Source organism: Otolemur garnettii, unplaced genomic scaffold, assembly GCF_000181295.1.
Source record: "Otolemur garnettii isolate 467f Iridium unplaced genomic scaffold, OtoGar3 scaffold00122, whole genome shotgun sequence".
NCBI lineage: Eukaryota > Metazoa > Chordata > Mammalia > Primates > Galagidae > Otolemur > Otolemur garnettii.
In genome coordinates, this window is record NW_003852517.1 from 1269824 (window position 1) to 1283303 (window position 13480).

Consider the following 13480-nt stretch of genomic DNA (forward strand, 5'->3'; position numbering starts at 1 on the left):
ATGGGTTTGTGTGGCTACAAGTCTCCAGGCTAGAGGGACTTCATTCCTAAATGGAATTTCCAAATAGTGCCATCCCATGACCTGCCCGGCTTCATTTCATGGATTAAAGGAAATCGTATCTGCGATCATCCCTGGCCTGCGGGGGAACTGTAAAGAGCAAACGGGACGAAGATTTTGAAAGAGGGCTCCAAACAACAGGGCAATACAAGTATAAAGAATCATCATTTTCTCCTTTGTTAGACGAGAAGAAGAGCAAGGAACTCCTGCACTGCAGAGCGTAGGTCGATCTTAATTATGTAATGCTTGAAACACAAACCGTTTTTGATGTTGTCATCCAAACCTGTGGTACAGCACCTTTCTCAGCTTTTTTACCGCTCATATTTCTGCTGCTTCTGTGGTTTACGGAAAATGCAGCGCTTTCTATGTAATTGTCACCGAGCGTGCTTGTGTAGGGGAAAGAAGGAAAGAACCAAGCTTATGTGGTTGCGCTGAACATCCGAGCGCACATTGTGTTAAAGGATGGAGGAGAGGCGATCCGAGGACCCGGCGGCCGAAGCCTGCAAGTTTCCCCGACTGCTTTGGCAGCCGCCGCGTCTGTCTACACACAGGAACTCAGGAGTAACGCAGGGAGGGGACTGCGGAGCAGGGGAGGCGTGGGAGCCGGACAGAGGGGCAGCCCAGAGGGCGCCGGCCAATCGCAGCGCGCTTCGCCAGCGGCCAATCACAGGCCGCCTAGCCCGGCAAATCTGCCCGGCAGTGCAGGGCGGGGCTGCCGGAGTCCTGGAGCTGCCGGTTACACTTGTGAGCGCCTTTCAGGAAGCCACAGGGCAAGGGGTGTCTGTGCAGAGAAGCTGGGGGAGTGAGTCGCCGCCTATCAGCCAGCCCAGTGACATATAGAGAGGCATAAATCAGGCCAGAGATGGTGTGCCCTGTCGCGCACATGTGTGTAGTCTGTGGATCCACAGGCTAGTCTGGATGCTGTGTGGTCACCTGTCGTGTGAGTGGTTCCGGGCGTGGCTCCCCCTCGGACGTTCAGTTTCTGTAAGGTTTATCTCTAGGGGCCTACCTTCCCCGGTCTGCAGGGGGAACGTAAGAAGTTTAACGGAGCTGGGACTGAGCAGATTAAGGGAGTGGAGCTCAGGCTGGGCCGGAGAGGGTAGAGACTGCGGGTGCTAGGGGGGTAGGGAACCACCAATTTGCCCCGTCTCCCAGCCAGAAAACCGTTTTAGAAAAACTGTCGCGACAAAGGTGGCTCTGAAATGTCTACAGAGCCTGAGAAGTGATGAGCACTGAGTAGCGCTGGGCTGACACTGGCCAATTTGTTGACAAGAAAGATGCTAGCGTTCAGGAAGGCAAGGAGGAAACTCAGAATGGGGACCATCTGCTCCCCCAACCCCAGCGGGACAAAGACATCATCGGAGGTCTGCAATGCCGACTGGATGGCCTCGCTGCCCCCTCACCTCCACAACCTACCCCTTTCCAATCTGGCAATCCCAGGTATTCTCCTATTCCTACTTCTTCCCACTATGTTTAATTCTGCCATTTTAGTGTTGTTAATGGGTTGGGTTGCTTTTCTATTGTGCTGAGAAATTAATTGTCAGTGACCCCTTTTTATTTCCAAACCAAAAACTTAACACTGAAGCAGCTGCTTTAAAGAGATTAAGTACACTACATCATTGGCAAAGGGATTTATGAGAATGGAAGCACCTCTGGTTTTGCTTGTGATTTTTTTGTTCCGTCGGTTTTGTTTATATTTGATAGCCTCATTCTAAGCATATTATCCTTCTTAATATTGAAGAAGCCAATGTATGTGAGGCATTTCTTGAATCACTTAAAGAAAAAAAAGAGAGAGATCAAGAGTAATGGGTAAAAAGCCTTTAACAATTTTAGATCTGAATCAAAATTAAAACTGAAAAGATATTTCCTTTCTCATTTATCTGACCTTGTATATTTAGAGAAAAAAACAAAAATGAATAAGCATTAGAGAATAGGTTCAGAATCACAACTGAATATAAAGACACATATTTTTGTTGTTGGAACAGCCAGAAATGCAGAATGCAAGCTCTCATCACAGGCAGTCATTAGGTGTGATGAGGTTGTGGTGTTGGAAGCTTTGTCTATATATATACAGGTGTCTGCCTGACTGATCCAGAACCACAGCCTTGAAAAGCCTTGAAACACCTTGAAAGCGCTTCTGCTCCAGCCACTGTGCTAAAACCTCACTGCTGGAGTTTTCATACCTTGACATAATTTGTTGGATGTGCTCCCTTCCTTCCACTCAAAAGGTAGTTGAAGGATGGTTTCTAGGGAAGGCTATTTGGGCAGTGAGCTTGGCCTACTGTACAGAGCAAAGTCCTGTGATGCTGGTATTTGGAAAGCACTCCTAGGAGCTGGGGATGGAATACTGCCAATCCCTTCTCTCACTTGGAAACATAACAATTGAAGTTCGCCCCTGGACTATCAAACTCCCAAGCATTCCTTGGACCAGTCTGTCTTTTTAGTGGCTAAAGTGATGACCTCATGCAAACCCTGATCTTTGCTTTCTATGCGTGAGAAAGAGCAGTGCTGACTTTAAATACAGGCTTTTCTTTCTTCTCCCCTTCTTTTGGAGTTCTTCCAGTTTCATTGTCCTCTAGGCCCTGGTTGCTTTTGAGCAAAGAGAGGCTGCTAAATTTCTTTGTATATATGATAACTTAGGTTTTAAAAGCCATTGATTACAGCCCTTTGGGAAATGCCAGGTGGGCATGCTTCAGAACAGGTCTTTTCTATGTTTAATTGACGCTTGTGGAGTCATCACCAAAATGATGTACGGGCCACTTTGGATATTAGTCATTTGCCTTCAGGCTTTCTAATGGAATTGTTTTGTTGACTGAAATGGCAGGTATATGTGTTTGCAAATAGAATGGCATCTTAGGTAGGCTCTAAATGGCTCTGTCATTTAGGTCATGTGCAGGGTCGGTTGGGGCTTCCTCTTTCCTTGTACTTTACACACCCCAAATTATAGTAAGCAGCTCTGCCAGTGACTTGGCTGTGAATTCTGCATCTGTGACTCCAGACAGGAGCTGGGCATTTGTTCTGTGATCCCTAGTGTATCTCACAGTGACTAGAATTGCTGGGGCAAGGGAGTGGGAAGGTGGGAGCAAATAGCCAGGGCCTGCTGCTACAACTGGAAATTCTATGATTAGCCACAGTGGGAGACACAGGACTTTGTTCACCCAACTTTGTGTAGTCCAGTACTGCCAAGCAAAAAGGAAAATAAATTACCTTGACTATTCAAAAGCGGTTGAAGTCACCACTGTGAAATGCCCTTTTCCCAGGAGTGGAAGGGGCATTAAGTGTTTGTATATGTAAGCTCAAGACAGGAAAATTATGTATTAAGTGCTAACCATTCTTGGACTCCCCAGTTAGTTCACTTCCCTCCACCTCAAGCTTGACACTACACAGATAAAGGCTAGCAGTCAAGTTCTCTGCCAACTCTAATTGAGAAATTCTGAAATACAGAAAGCATTTGGGCAGTGGGGGCCACTGTCTACCTACCTCTTCCCCTTCCTTCCTATTGCCACTGTCATCACAATAGCTCTTATTTTACTGAGTGCTACTATGCAGCACCCATGGCATACATACCTCAAATCCTAACACCTCCATGAAGTAAGTATTAACATCCTCCTTTTAGAAATTAGGAAATCACTGTTCAGAGAGATTAAGACATTTTCTGAAGATCACACAAGTAGTAAGTGGCAGAACTCTTATTGAAACCTCTGTGTAGCTACTAAAACCCATGTGCTGTCTCTGTGCCCCTCAAGGGGTCTTGGGAAGTGCACAGCAGTGGGGGTGGTCTCTAACAGCTCATCTTTTGCAATGAATGAGTGAATTTTAAAAACTCGAGAGTCTTTATCTGAGTGATTATATATAAACACTTACATGTATACGTATTATACATCTGTAGCTACATTTTCCCATTTAGAATTGTAACCTAGTAAGTTTTAAATTAGAATATAGTGCACTGACCTGTTCCGTATTTGTATGTGTGTGCCCACGTACTCAATGGGGGTGTCTATAAGACTAGGTTAGATCTGTCAGGATGGGAGTGGGGTGACGAGACAGGCGGGGCATCGTGCAATAATAGCAGAGCTGGCATGGAATGAACGATGTCATATTTGAGTGCACCTGCTGCATTTGCCTAAGATGATGGGAGAGAACATGTGTGAATGTGCACCTTGCAACAGAGCCTCCAGGTCTCTGCATATTTTGCTTCTGCAACTCTTACTAACGTGTGCTAAGGACCGGTGTCACCCCCAAAATAATGAAATACCTGGGAAAAGAACCTCAGAATAGTGTTCATTGAAAACTGTGTAGAATCATTTGCTGTCCAAAGGATAATAAATCTGGAAACTACAAATTTCAGATTTTTAAATTAAATCTTTAAACCTTTGCCATCATTTCACAGATGTTAGCAAAAGCATGATATTCTCTGTGGTCAAATGCACTGGTAGGAAAATATTTTTCTGTAATGTATATTGTTTTTCAATGAATTCTTTTTCTCTATGTATTTTAGTGCTGTTCCTTTTTTATTAACCATGCTTTTTCTTTTTTATGAAAGGTAAACTATTTGCTCTGTTGGGAAGAGTTCCCAGAGTTGGGAACTTAAGAGTCATGGAATTTGTTGTTGATTCTTGCTGTGTGATACCGAAGAAGTATCTGAATTTCTAGGGACATAGTTTCTTCACTTGTAATTAAGATACTGGATTAAATGAAATATAGAGTCCTTTCCAGATTAAAAATTACTTAAATAATTGGAGGTTTTTGTTTTGTTTTATTGCCTGTTCTTTGTCTAAATGTAGGAAGAGATGGGAAGAATGATTGAATCAATAGCTCTAAAGGCCATTTCTTTTATGCCTCTTCAAAACAAGAAATTATTTTTGGTATGTGCGTACAAGGACTCAGGGTTGCCAGAACGAAGGAGGGGGCTTTCACTTCAGCATTCTAAAAGGGGCTGCAGGTTAATTGATCTAAATGAACTTGTACCTGATTAGATCCTAAGAGCACTTTAGTCAACCCATGCTCAGGCCTATAGGAGACCCGAAGATGAAGCCACCATCAACCCTCCTATCAAAGAAGGTTACCATTTAGTGATGTACGTACATACATGTATACCACTAAAATCTACATATTTATATACACCTTAATCATACTTAGTTTTTAAAAAAGAGCTGATGGGAATAAATATTAAAACACAGATATAAATAATGTGTTATAGAAGCACACAGAATGGAAAGGTTAAATCCAGCTTCTAAGATCAGGAACTACTTTGTTGAGAAAATGGCACTTGATTTAGGATTTGAAGAATGGTCAGGACTTCAGTGGATGTGGCTTGGGAGTCAGGGTTGGGAAGGGGGCTTTCCAGGTGAAATTAACCAGCTGAGGTAATGAATGGGGGTATACATGGGAAATGGCTAGGGGATGTCCTCTCCTATACCTCTGTATCCCTGATGTGGTACCTTCATCACAGCCTTCTTAACACGTTGTTATTATTTTTTTAAGTGTCTTTTTCATGGTCCCTAACAACTCACAGATGGAGGATATGACTTGTTCCCCATTATCCCAAATCCTAGTAGAAAGATGTATGGAATTGCAGGACAGTTGAATGCTGGAAAAGTGGCCTGTGGACACCCTTATTTTCCACTGTGACCAGAGCTGAACTGCACAGATCACAGCCATGTGAAGCTATATGAAGATCTTCTGATCTATTTCTTGTTTTTAGTGCATAATATTCCTGAAACCCTAGATAAGGCGCATCACTGAGCCCCATCAGGAATGAAAATTCTGAGATCAGGTACAACTTCTTTTCTAGAAACAATTCTTTCACCCAGCATCCCTCTGCCTTGTCAAATTTGAGCTTCTCGTCTTTCCTGCAGGCCGCTGCCTCTCCCTGCTCTCATTTCTTCTCTGCTATGCCTCCTCTCCACTAACCTGACCTGTCCCAGCCTTGCCTCCCTAGGGTCAGCCTTCTCAAGTGCTCCTCGCTGCTCTCTAGTTCCCGGTTCTCATGTTGCTGGTGATCATCATTCCCTTCTCTCTTTCTCGCTTTTTATTTTTTGTAACTTTCTGAACTCCTATTTTTTTTCCTATACAGTTTTAGCCTTGACTGCTTGGTAATTTCTACAGCTCTTCTCCTGGTGGCCCCACACTCTCTTCACACTGGTGTGACATGAAGGCAAAAATCACTAGTAGGGAAAGATGAAGGGGTCGTTACCCCGACCCTGCTCCTGGAAGTCAGATAAGCTATGGTGGGTATGGTGCCTCTAAAGAGATTTGGGGACCACCCCAAAAGAATGCAAAATAAATTGTGTAGCAAGAAGTTTGGGTTGGCCCATGAGTCGGTCCTAGAATAAATCCTATAGGGTTGTAGAAAACTAAGGACCAAGCTGAACCTACTGGGGCAGACTCAATCAGGAAAAATAAATCAGATGGTCACTTGAATGGAAATTGCTTATTTATTTATTTATTTTGAGACAGAGTCTCACTATGTCACCATCAGTAGAGTGTTGTGGTATTACAGCTCACAGCAACCTCAAACTCTTGAGCTTAAATGATTTTCTTGCCTCACCCTCCCAAGTAGCTGGGACTACAGGCACCCACCACAAAGCCCAGCTATTTTTTTGTTGTTGTAGTTGTCATTATTGTTTAGTAGGTCCTGCCAGGTTCGAACCTGCCAGCTCCAGTGTATGTGGCCAGCGCCCTAACCACTGAGCATGGATGCCACACTGGAATTATTTATTTTTGTTTGGTTCTCATTTTTTTTCCTTCTAGGTGGCCATGGTGAATAGTAAAAAGAAGGCTATGACTTTGGTGTTCCCATTAGAAGGTTTCTCTCCTAATACAGCTCATTTTCTTAGCCCTACCCCCTTTCCTCAAATCACACAAAGGCCACCAAGAATTCTGGAATCACAGAAGTCTAAAAAGAAGGGTCATGGATTGGCTGAGAGTATGAATGCTAGAGCCAGACTGCCTGGATTTGAACTCGGACTATACCCTCACAAACTGTGTGACCTTGGGCAAGTTGCTTAACTTCTCTGGGCCTCAGGGTCTTTAACACAGATAATCATAGGGCTACCTCATTTGCTTAGTGTGACAATTAAATAAATAATTCGTATGGCAAGCTTTCTGGCACATAATAATAATAATGTCATTATGTATCATTTTAAAATCAATCACAACATCCATTTATTGAAAGCCTATGCCTGCAATGGACAATAAAAACAGGTATAAGATATGGTTCATACCCTCAGGTAATTTATAATCTAAAGGAACTTCCTGTCCAAGTAAGCCATGTGACTCAGTCTTCTCTGTCTGATTAGATTAGGATGATTTGAATGGTCACCCCCTCAAGAGATCTTAAAAGTTAAGGGAAGGATACTTGGAGGGCTGGCATGTGAGCGCCAAGGGAGTCTTAAATGCAATGTGATGGCAGCTGATCAAGAGAGCCAGAAAATTCTCTCTATTTACTCCATCCTGTCCGCACATCCCAAATTCAGCTGTCAAGACTTCTCATCTCCAGACGTCCAAAGCCTTTGGGAAAAACTCAGCTGTCTGTGACAGGACCATATTGTTAACTGCTCTGCTTGCCTCATTTCCGCAGCACTTGCCCTCCGGACCCAGTCATTTTGTTCCCAGGTCAAGAGTGGCAATATTGTAAAATGCTTGCCTTTGAACAAATCTTTACACACACTTTTTAACCATTTCTCTAGAAATTGGAACCGCTTCATCATCCCTCTGAATGCGTGGATTGACCCGTGTGTCCTCAAACCCAACACATATATGCACGGAAGCTTAGCCACAACCTTAGCCTCACCCTGGAGGGGGCCCAGATTCTACCACCTGCTATTGTTTACCCCTCGTAAATAGCCACTGACTAGGACCAGGGACACTGCACACCCTGGGAGCATGTTGCTTTCACGTGCACAGTCCTCTCTCAGACGTGCTTCTGAAGCTGAAGAGTTGATTTCCAGCATGTGATCTGGCCTGACCTCCACTAGGTAGGACACCTCACGACCTCCATAATGCTTTCCCTCCGCTAGATGTGCCGCTGAAGCATTTAGGGGCCCGGGCACACTGAAAGGTAGTGTTAGCCAAGTGCCTTAGCAACCTGTAACTTTGCCTCAGGGAAGATCCCAAACCACTTTGCAAATGCTGACTAACCCTAATTAGAGTTTCCAACCAGGCCTGCCGAGGAGGCATTATTTATAGATGGTTGTAATAGGTGGGCGTGTTTATGTGTGTGAAAAGAATTTGAACACACGTCAAGAGCCAGATTTAGGCAGAGGAGATCTATGACTCAATTCATTTCAGTGTTTACACATGTGCTTAAGCAGGAGTCCTTCCACCGCTTCTCTCCTGTTGTTAAACAGTGATGGGAATTTGGATTATATGCTGAACACCGTGAGGACCAAGCCGTACATGGAGGACTACTTAGTAGGGCTCGAGGTAACTCCAAGATAAAGGAGGTTGGGCCTTGGAGTCTTCATTGCTCTAAGGGGGATGTCTAGTTTGCATTATCTATAAAATGTAGACAGTCTTTTGTGCACTCATTGTCTACTAAGCAGCTGAAAATTTTCTAAGAAAATAACAGGTTATGCTTTTTTTTTTTTTAATTTTCAATTAGTCTACAATGGCTAGCCAGTGTATAAAGTATACATTTAATATATAAAGTATTATTTTTCTTTTTTTTTTTTTTTTTGAGACAGAGCCTCAAGCTGTCCCCCCTGGGTAGAGTGCCGTGGCATTACAGCTCACAGCAACCTCCAACTCCTGGGCTCAAGCGAGTCTCCTGCCTCCGCCTCCCAAGTAGCTGGGACCACAGGTGCCCGCCACAGCGCCCGGCTATTTTTTGGTTGCAGCCGTCATTGTTGTTTGGCGGGTCCGGGCTGGGGATTCGAACCCGCCACCTTAGGTGTACGTGGCTGGCGCCTTAGCCGGTTGAGCTATAGGCGCCTAGCCTAAAGTATTATTTTTCTCAGAAAATATTCTATCACTTTTTTTTTCCTGTACAAATCTAACAAGCTATAAATAAAAGGGAAAAGTAGGAACTATTTACACATTATAATGCAAATGTCTTCGAGTACAGTAGTCTACAGTAATGGTGGAACTGAGCAATTCCTAGGCCCTGTCAGACTGATATGAATAGTTTATGAACATGTATGATTTCAAGGTTTATATGTGGAAAGTAGTATTTTTAAGGTGCCATTGAAACCAGATGCCCTCCTCTCCCCACCCGTGCCAGAAAGTTAAGGGTGAAAACCACATTCCTGTCTGTCCCCCCGGGGTATGAGTTTAGGTCATCATCCTGGCAGGAGGTGCCCATATGGACCCCCACAAGAATTATAGGAGCTTGTTGCATTAATTTGACTTAAATTAGTGTTTGTTTTTTTGTTGTTGTTTTGTTTTCATTGCCTATATAAAAAATAGTATTCATTTAAAGGAAAATCATTAATTCAAAAGATACTGAGTGCCTTTTTCGGCTGGGGACTGTGTTAGAGGAGGTAATTATAGAGAAGAATAGCATTCTTTTCCTGTTCTTCATGAAGGCATGATCTTAGAAGAAGCCCAAACTTCAGACAGGATAGAGAAAATGCATTGGGTACTATAACACTCAAAAAACACAATACTCAATTCTGTTATTGGTGGTAGGAGAGAAGCTTGGTGGATTGGGCTTCAGGAAGCGAGGACCCTTGGGTTGAGTCATGAGGAGTGGGTCACAGACAGCTGGGTGGAGGGAAGAATGTCACAACACAGGGGGACTGAGGCATGAGAGATCAGGGTGACCCTGAGGAAACCTGGGCAGTCTGATGTGGCCAACAGCACAGTTTTCATTCAAAGAAAGTAGAGGTAAGGCTGGAAATAGGCAGGAACTAGATCTTAATGGGCCCTATTGATACAGGATTCCACCACTCAGGGCTGGACAGGAACCCGCCCCCATTCCCCTGGCCCAGGTGAGCTCAGAAATCAGATCCCCATTTCCAAGCATAAACAGGCTGCCTTTTTCAGGACACACCCTCTGGGCTCTAACAAGATCATGGACAAAGCACCCTGAGATGATTTTTTGGGTGGCTCCACCTTGAGTAGGGAGCACACACCCTAATCTCTTCTCAGAGATAAAAACTGTAAAGGACCTGATAACCTTGCCCTAGTGGAGGACTAACTATATTCATTCATTTGGTACTGTATTCATTAACTTTGAAAAGATGTTTTTCCACCTACCAAGTCCTGGCCAAGTGTAATTCTCAAGACTTAATACCCCGAGATAAAGAGCCCAGGTAGAGATTCCCCAGTTCTTTCCCCCTTCCAGAAGCTCTGGTGCTTTTTACTTCTGTATTCTGTCTAATAAAAATCCCATCTTACTACTGATCTGTGGTTCCTGGGCCAAGTGCCTACTGAGGAAGAAATTCCAGTATCACTGTCATGACTGACCGTTTTCCTGAAGGCAAAGAGCAGCCAGTGAAAGACAGGCAGGGTAGGAAGCTCTTCAGGTAACAGTTTGGGAGTAAAGTGAAACAAAATGACCCCCCAGTATTAGGAGCCCTGGGGGTGAGGTGAGAAGCTCACTGCTTCTTTCACTCTATTCAGCATGTGTGTTGATTTTCTCCCATGTGTCAGGTTCTCTCCCCGGCACTGGGGATTCAGTGGTGATCACTATAGGTGTGTGACCAAACCTCAAAGAGCTTACAGTCTAGTTGGAGAAACGGACATTTAATCAAGCTGTGCAGGGCGCTCTATAGGGTGATTGGGGAGGGATAGGTTACTGGTGGAAGCAGCATATAGCAGTGGTATCTTAACAAGAATTAGGAATCCAGGGAGGCCTCCTGAAGGAAGTGGGAAGGCCTCCTCAGGATAAGAGGAACAAGGCAACAGTGTTCTAGGAGAGGAAATAATAGGGGTGGTGATCTTAAAGAGAGGGAATGGCCCATTGAATGAACCAAAAGTGTTCATTATAGTTGTATCATGGGTCACAAGAAGGAGAGTGTAGAGGGTAAAGTGCCCAGTTGCTTGGAATCTGATAAGCCATATCAAAGTGGTATAACTTGGCTTGAATAGGAATGCAAAGGATTTTAAGCAGGCAAATTGCAAGGTCAACTTTGTGTTTGGGAAAGATCACTCTGCCTGCTACACAAATGTACTAGAATCAAGACATACTATAACCAAGGGGACCAGTTAGGCTGCTGCTGAGGTCATCCAAGTGTGAGGTGCTGTTGCCCAGGGGAGAGGGACACATGGACCAAGGAAAGGGGACAGACTCAGGAGCTATTTAGGACAGAGTGTCAGCAGGACTTGGCAATTAGCTGGAGGGTTAAAAAGAAAGTGCAACTGACTTGGTAAGGGAAAGGAAGGTGGTGGCATTCCCAGAAATCCAGATGCTGGAGAGGGAGCAGGGTCAGGGGTGGAGAGGGGGAGCAGATGCACTCAGTTTGGGGCATGCTGAGTTTGAGGTACCTGTGAAACGTTTCAGAATTGTGAGAAGGACATGACGGGTAGGGCCAGTGGAGATGATTTCAGAGCTAAATCTTACACTTCAATCCTCTATCCTCACCCACAGCTACTATTACATCCAGTATCATAATGGTCTGAGTTAAAGATACCCTCATGTTTAAAATTTTCTTTTTTATATTTCAATTAAGATTTAACTTCTTTTAGGAAATCTGTCCTGACTTTCTAGTCCCAGAGAGGCTACCCATATGTGCTCTCCTGGTGTCCAGCGTTCTGCCCATTCTGTGTGAATTCTCATTTAAGTATCTCCTCAACCATATTGGCAGCTCAGGGTGTGTGCAGGGTTAGCTGTGTATACTAAACCACAAAACAGAAACTTCTAGTTGCTTTATCGCAATCATTAAACACCATTTAATTTCACACACCGCCGATCCCAAGTTGTTCCAAGAGGCTTAATAAAAAAAAAAGCAAGGGATGTTTTTAGTAGAATATTTAATTTAACAAAACTTTTTTCACCTACCCTAAAAATTTCTCTGGTTTCCATCAGATCTTAGTATTTTTTTTTTCTTTTGTGTTACAAACTAAAAGGTATGATTGAGAGCTCATCAGGGGATAACCAAGTACTCCTCTTGAGAGGTTACTTTACAAAAGATAATGCCATCTGTTCAGAGACAGAGGAGGATGCACATTAGCAGAATAAAGGAAGAATTTTCTTACTAATGAATTTTCTATACCATCTCTTAGTTAGGGATAGGGATTGGACACATAAGGAAAAGAATACCTTTCAAATCAAAAGATAATAGATACCTATCCATTTGGAGAATGCTTTAAAATGCCTCCCATATGTGGGATTGAAACCTTCTGACTTGGAGAATATCTAGGCCAAATGGAATACTCTTCGTTGCCTGCAGAGCCCTGGGAAGGTTTGGTGCCCCCTTTTGCCCCTCCAGCCACCTCAGGGCCAGGAGTTGAGATGGTGATGGTTTTTCTAGAAAAGGTCTCTTTGCATTTTTTTTACACATAAACCCTTCTTTTAAAAGTTCCAGGTCTGAAAAGCATCCTGAAAACCTCTGATTTACTCCAGTTCTAACCCACCCAGCCAGTTGGTGGTGCCCCAGGACCAGCCTTTTGGTTTCCAGGCCAATATCTGTCCTTGGCCAGTGGGATGCCCCTGGGCTTCTCACCACATAGAAGAGAATAAGTTGTTCCACATCCTGTACTTCCAAAGTACTGCCTTATACGGTTGCTTTGTTGCATTGTGAATAATTATGAATGCAATAGGCAACTGATTAAAAATTAAATTGGCCACATGGCCCTCTCACAGGCAGTTTGATGGTGATTATTAACACCCTCCCACATGCCTCCTGGAAAATAATCAGGTCTCACAGATGAATTCTGTTGGCAAGAAGGTTTAAAGTTGTTATCTTGGACTCATGCTAGCTAATTTTGTATATCCTAAAGATGCCTCAGCCTTTCTGCACTTATTAATATGGAATCAAGTTCTTCACAAACGTTGTGTTTTTTCCAAAGACCTAATTCAGTTGCATGAGATTGGAGGCCACAAGGAGATGTTATGAGAAGATAATTTAAGCAAGCATAAGTTGCAGGAAATCTACTCTCTGAGGCGTTTCTTTTTAAATTGATCAATGCAGAATGTTATTACAGTTGCTCCGTTAGCCATCCTTTCAGGCTAACATTGTCCTTTTTTTTTTTTTTGTCATGTTCTTCTTCATTGACTCAGATGACTCAAGCTAGAAGGAAAAATGGAAATAAATGGAGTGGGGGGCTTAACAGTTGCTAGAGGTGGTAAGGTACAAACAGTGAACTCTACTTGTTTAAAGAGGATGGATGGGCCAAAGAGAAGTTTGGAAAAGGATCCAGAGACCTGGGCTTACCAAGCCTTAGGCAACTTACTCTCTAAACATCTGTTCATTCAGTTATTCATGCTTGTATTTTTCTATATAAATGTATTTAGCATGTGCTAAATGCCAGAAAATAG

The 13480-nt window shown here is 43.6% G+C and overlaps 1 protein-coding gene across 1 annotated transcript in view; it reads left to right on the forward strand.

Annotated features, from left to right (window-relative positions):
* The first annotated feature begins 768 nt into the window (after nucleotides 1-768).
* PLCXD2 (phosphatidylinositol specific phospholipase C X domain containing 2) overlaps nucleotides 769-13480 on the forward strand; it is a 48566-nt gene continuing 35854 nt past the window's right edge. Inside the window, exon 1 of the mRNA XM_003797686.2 lies at nucleotides 769-1497. Coding sequence (XP_003797734.1) covers nucleotides 1335-1497 — 163 coding nt within the window. The 5' untranslated portion in view covers nucleotides 769-1334. The remainder of the gene's footprint in view (nucleotides 1498-13480) is intronic.